The sequence below is a fragment of the Heloderma suspectum genome, chromosome 12, assembly GCF_057233095.1.
Source record: "Heloderma suspectum isolate Gila_16-S chromosome 12, 16-S_ref, whole genome shotgun sequence".
NCBI classification, from domain to species: Eukaryota; Metazoa; Chordata; class Lepidosauria; order Squamata; family Helodermatidae; genus Heloderma; species Heloderma suspectum.
Genome location: NC_139469.1, coordinates 31,923,318 through 31,937,966, shown reverse-complemented (window position 1 = coordinate 31,937,966; position 14,649 = coordinate 31,923,318). Strand labels below are relative to the sequence as shown.

Sequence of the window (14,649 nt, the reverse complement as noted above, 5' to 3'; positions counted from 1 at the left end):
TGGCACCCATGGGACCAATGGGCCTCTGAATATTTCCCTTGGCACCGGCCAGGAGCTCTCTGGGCTTCTGGATTTTTTAAAATGTGATCATGCTGGGAGTTGAAGGCATTTTTTTTTTCCTGTCTGAACAAGCATAGGATTGTGCCTTTAGTATCTGTAACTAAGCTTTAGGAGAGGCATTTCAGCCTTTTAGAATGGAGAAAATGGCACAAAAGTCAGGAAACCATCAGTGCAATGGTTGGGAGAAAGGTGGGGGACATAAGAACAAAAGAACTTCAGGAGTGCCCTGCTAGATGAGACCAAGGGTCCTTCTTAGCATTCTGTTCACACAGTAGTCAACCAGCTCCCCCAGTGGGAAGCCCACAGGACATGAATGCAACAGCACCTCCTGCCCATGTTCCCATCAGCTGGTGTACCTAGGTTCACTGCCTCTGGTACTGGAGGCAGGTAGGGATGGCAGAGAAATCCGCCACGGACTCCAATGAGGCCAGAGTCTTTGGAATCCGGCACCCCAGAGTCCATGGTGGAACAGACTAACCCCCCCTGCCACCCTCCGAAATTCTCCCCCGGGACGGAACCTACCTGGTGGCAGCTGGTCCGGGTCGCCGTCTTCATCCGCTGCTGGGCTGCAGAACAAAATGGCGTCCGGCGTAGCAGATGCCATTTGCGTCCCTGCCGTTGGCCGTGATTGGCTATGTAAACATTTATGTAGCCTATCACGGCAAAGAACAGGGACCCAAATGGCGTAGCGGACGCTATTTTCATCCGTGCCATTAGCCGTGATTGGCTACATAAATATTTATAGAGAGGCAGTGTGGTGTAGTGGCTAGAGAGTGTTGGACTAGGAGTCGGGAGACCCGGGTTCTAGTCCCCACTCGGCCATGGAAGCTCACTGGGTGACTTTGGGCCAGTCACTGACTCTCAGCCCAACCCACCTCACAGGGTTGTTGTTGTGAGGATAAAATGGAGGAGGAGGATTGTGTAAGCCGCCTTGGGTTCCTTAAGGAGGAAAAAAGGCGGGGTATAAATGTAAATAAATAAATAAATAAATAAATATTTATATAGCCTATCACGGCCAACAGCAGGGACGCAAATGGCATCCGCAACACCAGATGCCATTTGCGTCCGAAGACCAGCCGTGGCCAGCGGCTCCGCGGACTCCCTACAGAGCAGAGCCAGCCGGGGAGGATTCCGGGGGGAGGGACGGATCGCCTCCCCGCCCCCAGCGGATGCCCCGGAATGGAACCAGGTAAGTGATCCGCCCACCCCTAGAGGCGGGACACAGCCATCAGGACTAGTAGCCATTGATAGCCTTTCCCTCCAGGAATTTGCCCAACCCCCTTTTAAAGCCATCCAAGTTGGTGGCCATCACTACATCCTGTGGCTGCAAATGCCATAGTTTGACTCTGCGCTGTGTAAAGAAGCTCTTCCTTTGATCTGTCCTGAATCTCCCACCAATCATCTTCTTGGGATGACCCCATTGGGTTCTAGCATTATGAGGGAGGAAGCATAGCCATTTCCAGGACCCCAGAGGGCCAGATTTGGGCCCCAGGCCTGAGTTTTCCTAGTCCTGCTGTAAGCAGCAATGCAGCCAAGTCATTTTAGACCCTGGACTTCATGGTCTCATAGGGGCCCCTTTAGACAGCCATGTATAAGCACACAACTAACATTTCTCTTTCCCGCCCCTCCAACTGCCATTCCATGCTTCAAAACTATGTCTACATTCCTGGTAGGTGAGAGCAACATTTTGCCAATTCTTTGCCAGCCATGATAAATTTAACAACAACAACTGATATGGTGCAGTTTTCCCCTTTTTTGAGCATGTGCACTTTTGCATTTTTAATTCACTTAAATCATACCACCATAACGACTACTTTCTGGGTGTTCATTTGGGAGGCCCCTGGGCTGCCTGTTGGTGTTCAGTAGTTTAGGGATGGGTGGGTGGCAGAGAAGATTGCCTGATGAAGTGTTCTGTGTAACTCTGTAAGCTTGCAGGTGTTGGCATGAATTAAAGTTGGTGTATTAGAAAATTATCACTCTAGCAATTATATTTAGGTAAGATTGAACAGATACAAATCCCTTGGGGTTTTCATTTGCAGCACAAGGGGCTGATGGCATCATGTGTCACACATACACACAGACATTTGCAGAGCGTGACAGATTGCCTTTTAAAAAATATTCTTTTGGAAGCCACTGCAACCTTTCCCGGTGATGGGGCTCCGCTTCTGCTTTAGACAGCAACGCAAGCGACGCCCCCACCTGCTGTTGCACGAATTGAGCTTCGCCGTAGTTGGTGCTCTCGCCGCCTTCTCCTTCTCCCCCCATCCCACCCCCGTCACGGTGCCAAAGATCAGAGGCGGAGTTACTTACTCTCCCGGGGAAAGGGGGAGGGGGCTTAGAGAAAGGAGGGGGCTGGTTACCCTGAGATACCAAGCAAAGTGTGTGCCGGGGGGGGGGGCAAACATCTGCAGTGTGCGTGTGTGGAAACTCCAAGCAAACGGACCCCTTAAATCGGAGTCTTTGGGACTAAATCTTATGAACGACGGAGCACGGCAGTCCCTGCCTAGACACTTTCAGGGATTCTCTTTAAAACGCGGCCGGGATTGGGGTGCAAGGCCACGAGACACGGGGTGTCAGTGCCCCAACCCCCGGGCCGGCTCCATCCTTTCCTTCCTTCCTTGACGCATCCACGGGATAAACGAGAATTCCCACGGAGAATGGCACGGCTGCAATCGACCAGAAGAGACGTGAAACTGACCAGGTAAGGCTTCTCGCCTTGAAACTGACCAGGTAAGGCTTCTCGCCTTGACACTGACATTTCAAGGCGAGCTTGGAAGAGAAAGTGACCCAAAGAGATTTGGACCTTGGACCGGGGAAATGTGCTTCTGTGTGCTCTGCCGTTGATATTTTCCGAGCGATGCCCCCACGATTTTAGACTTCCCCGTGGAAGCGGAAAGGGCAGGAACAAAAATTGTTGTTGTTGTTGTTAATATCCCGCCTTTCCCCCGATCCCGGGACTCATTACAACAACAACAACAGAAACAATTATAATTATAATTATAATTATAACAACAGTGGAGGCTGGGCTCCGATTTCGGTTGCGCTGTGAATACATTCTGGGTTTTAGCCAGAGTCAGCCAGAACCCATAGGGTTCAGCACTTTGGATAGCTCCTTTTGAGTTCTGGCTGGTTCTGACTAAAACCCAGAATGGATTCACAGCCCCACCAAAACCAGAGCCACCAGCCTCCACTGCATGTAGATTGTAACATCAGCGGGGCAAGCGTCAACTTCCGCTAGGTGTGGAAGCTGAAACCCTCTCAGTATCTGGTACAGCCTAATTTGAATGTCTCCAGCCCTCTCCCACTCTCCATGTTCAGACTAGAAGCAAATGCGGGCGTGAACATCATGCACTGATTTTTTCCTCCCCCACCCCCATCTCGCCTGACGGAGAGTTCTGCAGAACTCGAAAGCTCGCTCGGCATTTTGTGACCGTTGAGTAAAGGTATTAGGCTAATATGCAGTGCGGGCTGGTGACTCCGATTCAGTGGGGCTATCAATCCGCTCTGGATTTCAGTCAGAACTCTAAAGGAGCTATCTAAGGTGCTGAGGCCTGGCCCCAAAGGGTGTTCAGCACCTTGGACAGCTCATTTAGAGTTCTGACTGGCTCTGACTGAAACCCAGAGCGGATTCACAGCCCCACTGATATCGGAGCCACCAGCCACCACTGCTAATACGGATTGTAGCATTTCTCTTTCTTTCTTTGGGAATTGTTCTTTTTGGCTACCCCGGCTGCCTTCCATTCTTGTAAAGCGCTTCTTTTCCTTGGGTAAAATCCAACACGAGTCCTACTTAGAGTGGAATGGGTCTCCTGAGAGAAGACCCATTCATTTCAATGGCTCTACTCTAAGTTGGACTGGACGTTAGATTTCGCCGCTTGGATCCTGATCGTAGCCACAAGTTGCTCTGCGTTCGGATCCGTGGGGCTGGCCGTTGCCTTTGGCAGGACGTGCCTGCGGCAGCTTTTTTTTGCTCCAGAGCCGAAGAAACGCCTCCCACCTGCAGCCCCCTTCAAGTTAAAAAAAGAAGAAGAAGAAAAGAAAAAGAAAAAGAAAAACTTCCTGGGGCTACCGGGGTAGGTGGCCCACCTCGCTCTCCTCCTGCTAGTCAGACACATGGGCTGTAGGTGGTACTGCGAACCACTGATCAAGGGCAAGGGGCTCGCCCGGTCCCGCATTCTTAGCTCCTTTCCCCGTCCGTCTCCAGTTTTAGAAGGTTCTGCCTGGATATCTCTTTAGGGACCCGGTCCGGAAGGGATAGAAATCGGCTTTCAAGTTCAGGGTTCTCCTGCCAGCCAGGAAGGAGCCTTGGATTTGGGGAGGGGGGGGATTAAGAAGGAGGGTGCCGTTCATATCAGGATCTTCTGGCCAAAGGGAGCAGGAAAATCCCAGGCGTAGACGCCCCGCAGGAGAAGCGGTTTCGCTCGCCCTCGATCCCGGAGGCAGCTGCGGGAGGTGAGCGCGGGGCAACACGGACCCCTGGAAGCCTCAGGAAGAAGACCGGCGAACTTCACGCCTGGATCCTTCTGGTGACGCGGAAAGGGGGAGAGACCGGCGCCATCCAGGTAAACAGAGGGTGGCATTTCTGGATTGAGAAAGTCAAGAACGCGTAGGGCAAACCAATAGACTAGTGGCGGCGGCACCTTAAAGCAGCCTTCCCCAACCTGGCGCCCTTCAGACTGTTGGACTACAACTCCCATCACCCCAGGCTGGGGTGATGGGAGCTGTAGTCCAACATGTCTGGAAGGCGCCAGGTTGAGGACGTCTGCCTTAAAGACTAGCAAATGTATTGTGGAAGAAACTGGGCTGGGGGTGGGGGGCTAACCTAGAGACTAACCTAGGGCGGGTGGAAGGAGCCGACGCTTGGAGCGATCGCAAATGCTTTTGGACTCCTCGGGTTGGCTTCCTTGATGCAAGAGGATATTTCTGACATGGACGTTGTTTTTTATCTGGCCGTCATCGGAACATAGATAAAAAGCCTTATCCTGCGTCAGACCACCTAGCCCAGTATTGTCGATGCTGAGTGGTAGCAGCTGTCCATGGTTTCAGCCAGGGGGTTACCCTGCCCCACCTGGAGATGATGGGGACCAAACTGGGACCGTCTGCATGCACACCAGGTGCTCTGCCACTGAGCTATGACCCCTGCCACATTTGACCATGCACATTTGACATCAGCAGCAGCAGCAGCATTGTTAGGTTGGATCCGGATTTATGCTGGATCAATTCTGTCTATGGAAGTGGACTTCCCGCTCCCTCCTTCCCACAGCAGCCCTCAGCCCTCTGAAAATGTCCCACAGAGTAGGGAGACCCTGATAAAGAGGGAGAGCTGTAGTGTGGGGGGAGGGGTTATCCCCAAAATCAGGTAGAGGGACCTTTCACGGTGAAGCCTTTCCTCTCATGGAAGTCAGATCCTGGCTCAACCTGTTAGGATTTTGATGATCGGTCCATGTGCATACACCAAGATGTTATAGCTGGTGGCTTCCCACTGCACTTACCCTCGGCAGCATCGATGTGAGTGTTTGTCCTCCACACATTAGGTCCATGCTGTTTCCCTTACACAGACAGGACTTCCGTGTGGGAATAAGCAAATGTGGCCTTGATCTGCACACGCACGTCCATCACTTGATTGCTGTGCACTCGGTGACCGGCGATTAACGCCGGGACCGAAGTGGTCTGAGTGCGCTGTATGTAGTGCCTGATCTGTGACGGCACATTCCACACATGCAGGTCAGCGCTTGACCCTGCCAGCTTCAAGCGGTGAACACGCCTGCATGAAATGGTCCTCTCTGTACAGCAGCACACACAGAACAGCAACTGAATGCGGAACTGATTCTGTTCGGGTGTATTTGCATTGATAGTGATGCGAAAGTTCTGTTTGGGGTTCGATCTGTGATCCGCCCCATTCATGCCTGCAAGTCCCTTCTCGGTGCTGCTGTCACAGACATATGAGAGACAGAGATGGAGATAACAGGATCATTTATAGGCTCCCTTTCCATGCACTGATGTTTGTGAATCAATCAACCCCATGAGATGCAACAGACATGTGTACTTAGTGCCAATTAATCTGCAGCAAGCATCACCTCCATGTTCTGTGTTCACAATCCCTAGTGCAACATCGCAATTCCTACTTCATCCGCAAGCATACATTGAAAGGATGAAAAAGCTCGGCCCTTTATCCACCAGAGATTGTGACTCAGCATGGCAGGATGGTTGAAGAGCATGAAGGGGTATTAGCTAATCCCTGTTAAGCGTTCTTGACTGCACTTTCAGGCTGTGATCCTACCCTTGGAGAAATCAGAGCTGACTTCCAAATAAGGAGATTAGAAGTGAGTTGCTTTCTGTTTCCTTGGAAAGGATCCCTTCAACAGCAGTGTGACTGCAAGGGAAATGCATACATTTATTCAATGTCTTGGGTGGGTGGAGCTAAAAAATATCACAGAGGCATTTAAAAGTGGGAGAGGATGGTGCAGATCCACAGCCTTCTGAAGTTCGGGTGGGAATGAGAAGCCTATCTCTATGCTGACCCTCATTCAGTGGAATTCCCTCCCCAGGAAAGCTAACCAGACCACCAACCCCTTGCTTTTATCCTCCAGAAGACTAGATAAGACCTTTAAAAAATCCTGAAGGTTTTTAGCTGAGCTGGTGAGTTAGATCTTTTTTTCTTCTTTTTTTTCCCCCTCCTGGCTTTAGTGTTTGGTTTTTAGTGATTATTATTTTCCCCCACTGCTGTTTTAAATGAACTTTATTTTTCATTTTAGACTTGTCTTATGTCTGACATCATGTTGGTAAACTGCTTTATTGATTTATACCCTGCCTTGCTCAAGGTGGCTTGAAGATTTTTGTTAAGAACTGAAAGGTGGAATAATTAAATTAATTAAATAAGTACAGGCTGAAGAGGTGTTATGCTACTAACATCTACCTACCAGCACCACACCCACCCCAAGTTTGGTATAGATGGCTGTCTATGGATTGATCTCCAGAAAGCAAGGGATACAAAAAGGGAAAATATATATTTGGCCCAATATTTCATCTTGAAAGGGCATGGAATCTTTTGAGTAGCACAGAACACGTCAACAGGCAGAACAGAAAGCAACTTATTCTCAGCTAGAGAATTAAACCAAGGCTATTTCTTAATGCAGTCTTTTTCTTTCTTATTGTGTTTGTTTTTGTTTGTTCTGTAGGGTAAATCATAAACAAGTTTTAGAATTTCAAAGATAAATGGATCATTGGGGGTTTACAGATTGTTTTACACTGCAATCTCATACATGCATGTCTACTCAGAAAGTAAGTCCTATCGTTAATGTCCCAGTTAATCCATTGATTGTGGTGTAAGCATTCCTAGGCAACAGCCTGCTTCATCAGATGTACTTAGTGAACTTGGAAGGTGACAGGTGGGGGTGGATATATTCATGAGCTGATAGACACTGGTGGATTAATTGTTATCTGCAGCAAAATATACTAATAGCAAACTTATTCTTTGAATACCTGTCCTTATGCAGTCAAAACAGCACGACCCATGCACAAGAGGGAGATATAAGCATATTTGGGGAAACTTCCAGGTTTGCAGAAGTATATAAAATCTGTAGGGGGGGTGAAACTATGGGGCAGAAAACCCCAATATATCCCCAGTGGGGACTGACCATGTTCATTGGCCAAGGAAACCTAACTAACTGTTGGGGGATGGAAATAGAAAGAACAGATTTTCCTTGAAAAAGATGTGGCTGATTGGCTGGAACACTGAAATTTTGTTGCAGGTCCCACTTATCATCACCGTTCCATTTATTTCTGGCATTCAGGTAGTGAGTGCCATTGAAAACATTTAGAATGTGACAGTGATCATGGGGGAAGAAGTCAGCATCCAGAGAATCTTAGTCATTTGAAAAAGCAAGTTTCTAGCCCTTAGGGTTATGAAGAGATGCTTAAACGTGTATGTGAGCAAGGTCTGATCAACAGGAGGGAAGGGGGTTACAATTATCCAAGTGTGTGCAGCTTCTGTGCTCTGTGCAGATCATTAGCTTTCCCCCCACAACTAGGAAAATCAGAATAAAGTATGCAGAACACTCACACACACAATCCAGGATTGTACAAAGGTGAGCAGTTAGGCAAATTTGCTTGATTTGCATGCAAGTTGCAGAAGCCGGCCTTTCTAGTCACAACATTTGATATACCCTGCAGCAGAATTTTTATGTTGCTTTTTATAGGACACACTATACAAAGCTCTAGCTATGGATTGTTTCTTCCATAGTTTTTTGTCCTCACCTGTAGCTGGAGCTCAACTATTGACCCCAGAACAGACACTTCATCAGCGCATCTCCTACTTTGAATTTGGTCAATCTGGGCAACATGTTTCCAATCGTCATTATAAGAAAAAATATATTCTGTTCCATTTTATGTATGAAGGTCAGCAGAGGACTAGGTTTTAAGAAGGGGTGGTCCCTGCTGTCCTTAAGGAGGCAGTAGTGTGGCCATTCCCGAAGAAGCCCACCCTGGACCCAACAGTATTAGACAACTACTGCCCAGTCGCAAATACCCCTTTTCTAGGGAAGGTACTTGAAAGGGTCGTGGGCCTGGCAGACCAACTCCAGGCACTCTTGGAGGATACTGATTATCTAGACCCATTTCAGTCTGGGTTTTGTCCTGGTTACAGGACTGAATCAGCCTTGGTCACCCTGATGGATTACCTTTATTGAGAGAGGGACAGGGGGAGTGCAACCCTGTTAATGCTGCTCGATCTCTCATCGGCTTTTGATACCATCAACCATGGTATCCTCCTGGATCCACTCCGTGGGATGGGTATTGGAGGCACTGTGTTATAGTGGTTCTGGTCCTACCTACAGGGCCGATTTCAGGCAGTAACACTGGGTGACTATCCTTGGCCCCTTGGCAACTGAGCTATGGGGTGCCACAGGGTACCATCTTGTCCCCAATGTTGTTTAACATCTATATGAAGCCGCTGGGAGCAGTCATTAGGGGATTTGGAGCTAAATGCCATCAGTTTGCTAATGATACGCAGCTAGGGATGTTGGAGAATTCTGCCACGGACCCCAATGAGGCTGGATTCCAAGAATCTAGCCCCTCTGGGGCCCATGGCGGAATGGACCACTCACCTCCACCTCCCATGGAATCCATCTGGGTTGGCTCCCTCCACGCATTGACCCTGCGGAGCTGGCCACTGGGTCTGCATTGCTGGCGATACAGCCGGCCGCCATTGCCATGCCATATCGCTTCGCTGGGCTAACTAACTCCGGGCGCAAATGGTGTCCACTACGCCATTTGCAGCCGTAAAGCTGTTAGGTTAACCTAAATGCAGCCATTTACAGCTGTATTTAGGTTAATCTACCAGCTTTACGGCAGCAAATGGCATAGTGGACACCATTTGTGTCCCTTATATTTTTGCGATAGGCTATGCAAATATTTGTGTAGCGTCTTCTGAAGATGTTATTTCAAGAGGCCGTCCTTGCATGACCAGCCATGGTTTGTTAAATTCCACTTTGTTGGGGTTTGTCTTTTTAAAAAAATGTTTTAACTCTTTTAACCTGCTGTTTTATTCTTTTACCATGTTGTTCACCGCTCCGAAATCTTCTGATACGGAGTGGCATATAAATATTGTAAATAAATAAATATCCTCATGGTAAAATGCATGTTCTTCTTTCAGCCTTTGCCTTCTGAATCCAGGTGCCTTTCCAGGTAGCTCCTTGCCAATACCAGGGACAGTCTCTATATAAGAATGTAAAAAGAGCTGTGCTGGATCAGGCCAAAAAGGGTCCATCTAGTCCTGGATCCAATGTGGTGCCCATAGGCATCAACATGCTCACAGACACATCTCTCGGTGCCCAGCAGGCTCTGGCCCATCCTGATTTATTTTTCTTTGAAGATGTTTTTCATTATTATTTTTTTTAAGTGGGAGGCTGCCATGCTGTCAAATGAGGTTCTGCCCTCCAGTGCCCTCTTTATTTACCTCCAAAAGAATGGGTTTGGAGCTCAGACCCGACCTCTGACTTATACTTAGGCTCTTTGGACAAGTGACTTTTCTTTTCATCTCTCCAGTTAGCCTTCTGGGAAATGTGTGTTTTTTGTGACTGGCCAAGCCCTCCATGGCAGCCATGTTGTGACAGCATCCACAACTCTCTCCAAATATGCCCACCGAACCAAAAAGTTAGGGGACTCTCTGGCATAGAGATTTACATCAAGGCTTTAGGATACTGGAGATTTTATTTTGAATCCCTTTCCTAATAATTTCCTAGCATTAAGTTTGACTTTTTGCATTGCGATTGCACATAGAGCCGACATTTCTTTCCTGGGTTTCACAGCCAGCCCAGAGAGGGGTATAAACTCTGTTATAAAGACATCACCCATACAGAACATGACATCCAGCTCTTTAAGATGTAGTTGAGCCTATACACCCTCTCCTATCTATCTATCTATCTATCTATCTATCTATCTGAAAGATTTCTATACCACCCTTCAGCTGAGCTTCCAGGGCAATTTACAAAAATTCAAAGTGCCCATTAATGCAGAGTTTCTGAACATGCTACTAAGGAAGACACCCTATATACACATGCCAAAGAGTAAGTCCCACTGAATTCAATAGGTCATACTTCTGTACAGGGGCTTACAACACATAGGATTGCACTGTTAGTGTCTCTGAATTCTGCATCCTTCCTTCAGTGGCCTAGCACAGGTAGGGATGTTCAAGGATTTTGTTCAGTCTACATTATTAAGAATCCCAACCTGATTCAGAGCCTGGACAGTATAGAAATGAAATAAATAAGTTCACATTTCCTGAACTAATTGGACTGCAGTTACCCTTCAGTTTTCACATGTCTGTAAATGTCGTGACATGGTTCTAGGATCAGGAAAACAGACCAAAATGCATCTAAATTGTGTATTTTAGGTTAAAATGCATGCAAAAGTACATATTTTAGCATAAAAATGCATACCAAAATAAATACATTTTAAAAATAATGTAATTTTCATTAAAAAAAAAAAAACACTATAGATCTAGATCTCAGTTTGATGTGGAAATGGGATGGAACAGACCTATGAATGAACTCATGTGAAACTGACATGGAAATAGACTGATCTTTCTCTCCTTACCCAAAAGTACCTCCTGAGAGTGATCCAGAAACCTTCATGACTATTGAGATGAGCTGTTTTATTCATGCCATCCATTTTCCTTATTTATTTATTTATTTATTAGATTTATTAATCGCCCATCTGGCCGCTCATCCAGCCACTCATTTGTAGGAGAAGATTGCTGGGTGAAAACAAAACCGCTGCTTAATGCATAAATAATTACCAGAGTTGCTAATTATTTTGAAGCATCACAGCACAGCACAAAGCAGCTGCTTAATGCATTAAGAAGATTTCTGGATATGGCCAGCCAATAACATATTTTAATAAATAAATACATAATCTTTTAATTCATTTGTCTTTCTCCCCTCCAGTAAGAAGATGTTCAGGGATAGAAGCTGTCATTATTTTTGAAAGCCATATTGGGACAAGGAACATGGATCCTTTGTGCTTTTCCACCACTCTTGGCCAAGAAGCCATTTCTCCAGATGTTAATTTCTCCCTTCAGGCAAATGAAACGAGTAACGAGACCCTCCCCAAATGCCCCCCTTCCTCTGACATCCGCTCCGTCTTCATTCCAATCATTTACCTCTTGGTTTGTGCCATTGGACTGAGCGGGAACACCTTGGTCATTTATGTGGTTTTGCGCTACGCCAAGATGAAGACTGTTACCAACATTTATATTTTAAATTTAGCCATTGCCGATGTACTCTTCATGTTTGGCTTACCATTCCTGGCTACCCAGAACGCCATCTCCTACTGGCCCTTTGGCACTTTCATGTGTAGGTTAGTTACAGCGTTTGATGGCATTAACCAATTCACCAGCATTTTTTGCCTGACTGTCATGAGCCTAGATCGGTATCTTGCTGTCGTCCACCCCATCAAGTCTACCAAGTGGCGTCGGCCAAGAGTAGCCAAACTGATCAGCATGGCAGTTTGGACTCTCTCCTTTTTGGTGGTACTGCCGATTATTATATTTGCTGATGTCCAGGAAGATTTGCATACCTGCAACATGAGCTGGCCTGACCCCATCGAGATATGGTCTGCGGTGTTCATCATTTACACGTCCGTGTTGGGGTTCTTTGGACCTCTGCTGGTGATCTGTCTTTGCTATTTGCTGATCATAATTAAAGTCAAGTCATCTGGCATCCGGGTTGGCTCTACAAGGCGCCGGCGGTCAGAGAGGAAAGTGACCAGGATGGTGGTCATCATCGTGGTCGTTTTTGTCTTCTGTTGGCTCCCCTTCTACATTGTGAACATCGTCAACTTGGTATTCATCTTGCCAGAGGAGCCTGCGCTGGTGGGTGTTTTCTCCTTTGTGGTGGTGCTGTCTTATGCCAACAGCTGCGCCAACCCCATACTGTACGGATTTCTTTCCGACAACTTCAAGCAAAGCTTTCAGAAGGTCTTGTGCCTCCATAAAGGCAATGGCATTGAAGACGGCGATCCGACTGAGCACCGGCAAGAGAAGAGCAGCCGCATGCAGGATGCAATGCTGCCTCAGAGAAGTGTCGAATCCAATGGGCATATGCAGACTAGTAAGGTGTAAAGAGCCCATCCGCTTGGAAAGAACTGTACCTTGATTTAAACCCATTATGATCACAAACACAGCAGGTGGACCAGTGACGAAAAGGATATCGCCACATCCTCAGTCTCGATGTACAGAGATTTGCTTTCTTTCCCCCTCCTGGTTAGAAATATTATAACTTGAGCATCCTTTCCAGAGGGTATGCATATTAGTCTCTTGTAGCAAAACCAACAAAGAGTCTTGTGGCACCTTAAAGGCGTTTATTCTGGCATAAGCTTCAGTGGACTACGGTCCACTTCATCAGATGCACAGACTGTTATAGAGAGTTTCAGGTTATGTACTGTATAGAAAACCTGAAACGCTCCATAACACTCCATGCATCTGATGAAGTGGCTTATAGTCCGTGAAAGCTTATGCCAGAATGAATCTCTTAGGCTTGAAGGTGCCCCAGTCTCTGTGACTTTTTTATCATTCTTGGTGTCGTGGAAAGCTTCAGAAGGGTGAACCAAAAAGAAAGCATTGCACAGAACATTCCTCTTGCTCTCTTTGGACGTATCTATATAAACTGAGCTCAAACATTCCATGCAGGTGTGACCAAGAAAACAGATCCAGGGTGGGGCTATGCAGATGAAGGGGAGGGGCACGCAGAGGGGAGCAGGCTTAATTCTCATCAGTTCCCATTGAGTTCCAGGGATTGGGGTGGGGGAAGTATGGCTCCACCAAAGTCAGCGGCTCCTCAGTGGATGGGAAGGGGAGGCAGACCTTTCCATCTCCCCTCTGCCCATCAAATATGGTGATTCCTTAAGGGCAGGAGCAGACATGATTTTCAGTGACTGGGCTCACTGACAGAGAGCATGAAAGCCATGGCAAGTGTGTATAAAATGGATGTCAGCTTGCAGGATAGATGGGTTCCTCTTAGGATGCATTGTAAACCTCCCCAGCCTTGTTGCATGCTTGTCACCACCGTGCTGGTATTCAGTGGAGGCTACTGACTCCGATGTCAGTGAGGCAGTGATGACATCAGAGCCACCAGCCTCCACCACTGGTATTGCTAAAACTCACCTTGGCAAATAGAAGCCTCCCAGCACCTTGCTGACATGTTCCCAGTGGTCTCTGGCTACTTCCAGCAAGGCACAACCCAGAAGAGCAATGAACTGGGAGGGGAGGGGAGGGGAGGGGAGGGGAGGGGAGGGGAAAGGTTACCAAATGTTCTATTATGAGTCACTTTGTGCTCTCTGCTTGCCCAAGGGGTTAGAAACATAGGAAGCTAGCCATTGGTCCATCTAGCCAATTATTGTCGACACCAACTGGCAGCTCTCCAGGGTTTCAGGCAGGATTTCTTCTGTGCCCTACCTGGAGATGACCAGGATTGAACCTGGGATCTTCTGCAAAGGCAGGGGCTTTACCACTGAGCCATGGCCCTTCTCCAGAAATGGTAGGGCTGGATTGTGTCCTACCATTTCCCCTAAATCTAGCAGCATCCATCATTAGAACTACTATAAATCCACTTGAATTAGGGAGTATGGATGTAAGCTTTGCTAGCCAATTCAAGCCAGGAGAGTTTTGCTTGAGATTTTGGGAGAGGAGTAAATTCATTTCAACCATTCCGCAGTCTGTAGTCCTGTGATTAACAGTGAATGCAGAGAATACAAATCAACCTGCCTAGACAGGTTTTTGAGGGTGATGATTTCAGGCTTGTGTGATGCGTGACCCCCTCTCCCTGATACATGGATACCTCCCAGAAGGTGTGATCCAGCAAAGCTGAGCACCATTCACTTCACTAGGAAAGCTCAGCCTGTGCTGAAATCTCCCCCATTCAAATCAATTGTGCTTTTCGCCCGTGTCCCAGAGCACTTGGATTTGTTTTTGTTTTTTAAACCATAATGTTAAGATTGAGCAAAACATTTTAAAACCAAGAGATGAAACAAACTCAGCCCCCACTAAACTAGTTGTTGGGTACAAAGTGGAAATGGAATATCTAAACAGGAAGC

General features: G+C 47.3%; 1 protein-coding gene across 1 annotated transcript; it reads left to right on the top strand.

Moving 5' to 3' along the window:
• Positions 1–2,549: 2,549 nt before the first annotated feature.
• Positions 2,550–14,261, top strand: SSTR5 (somatostatin receptor 5). Its single transcript, XM_084819224.1, has 2 exons — positions 2,550–2,761; positions 11,505–14,261. Exon 2 carries the CDS (start codon positions 11,567–11,569, stop codon positions 12,677–12,679), a length of 1,113 nt encoding a protein of 370 aa, XP_084675350.1. The 5' UTR covers positions 2,550–2,761; positions 11,505–11,566; the 3' UTR covers positions 12,680–14,261.
• Positions 14,262–14,649: the final 388 nt, after the last annotated feature.

Bases quoted from the DNA above. Each gene is read 5' to 3' on its own strand.
- SSTR5 (XM_084819224.1), top strand. From the start codon at position 11,567: ATGGATCCTTTGTGCTTTTCCACCACTCTTGGCCAAGAAGCCATTTCT.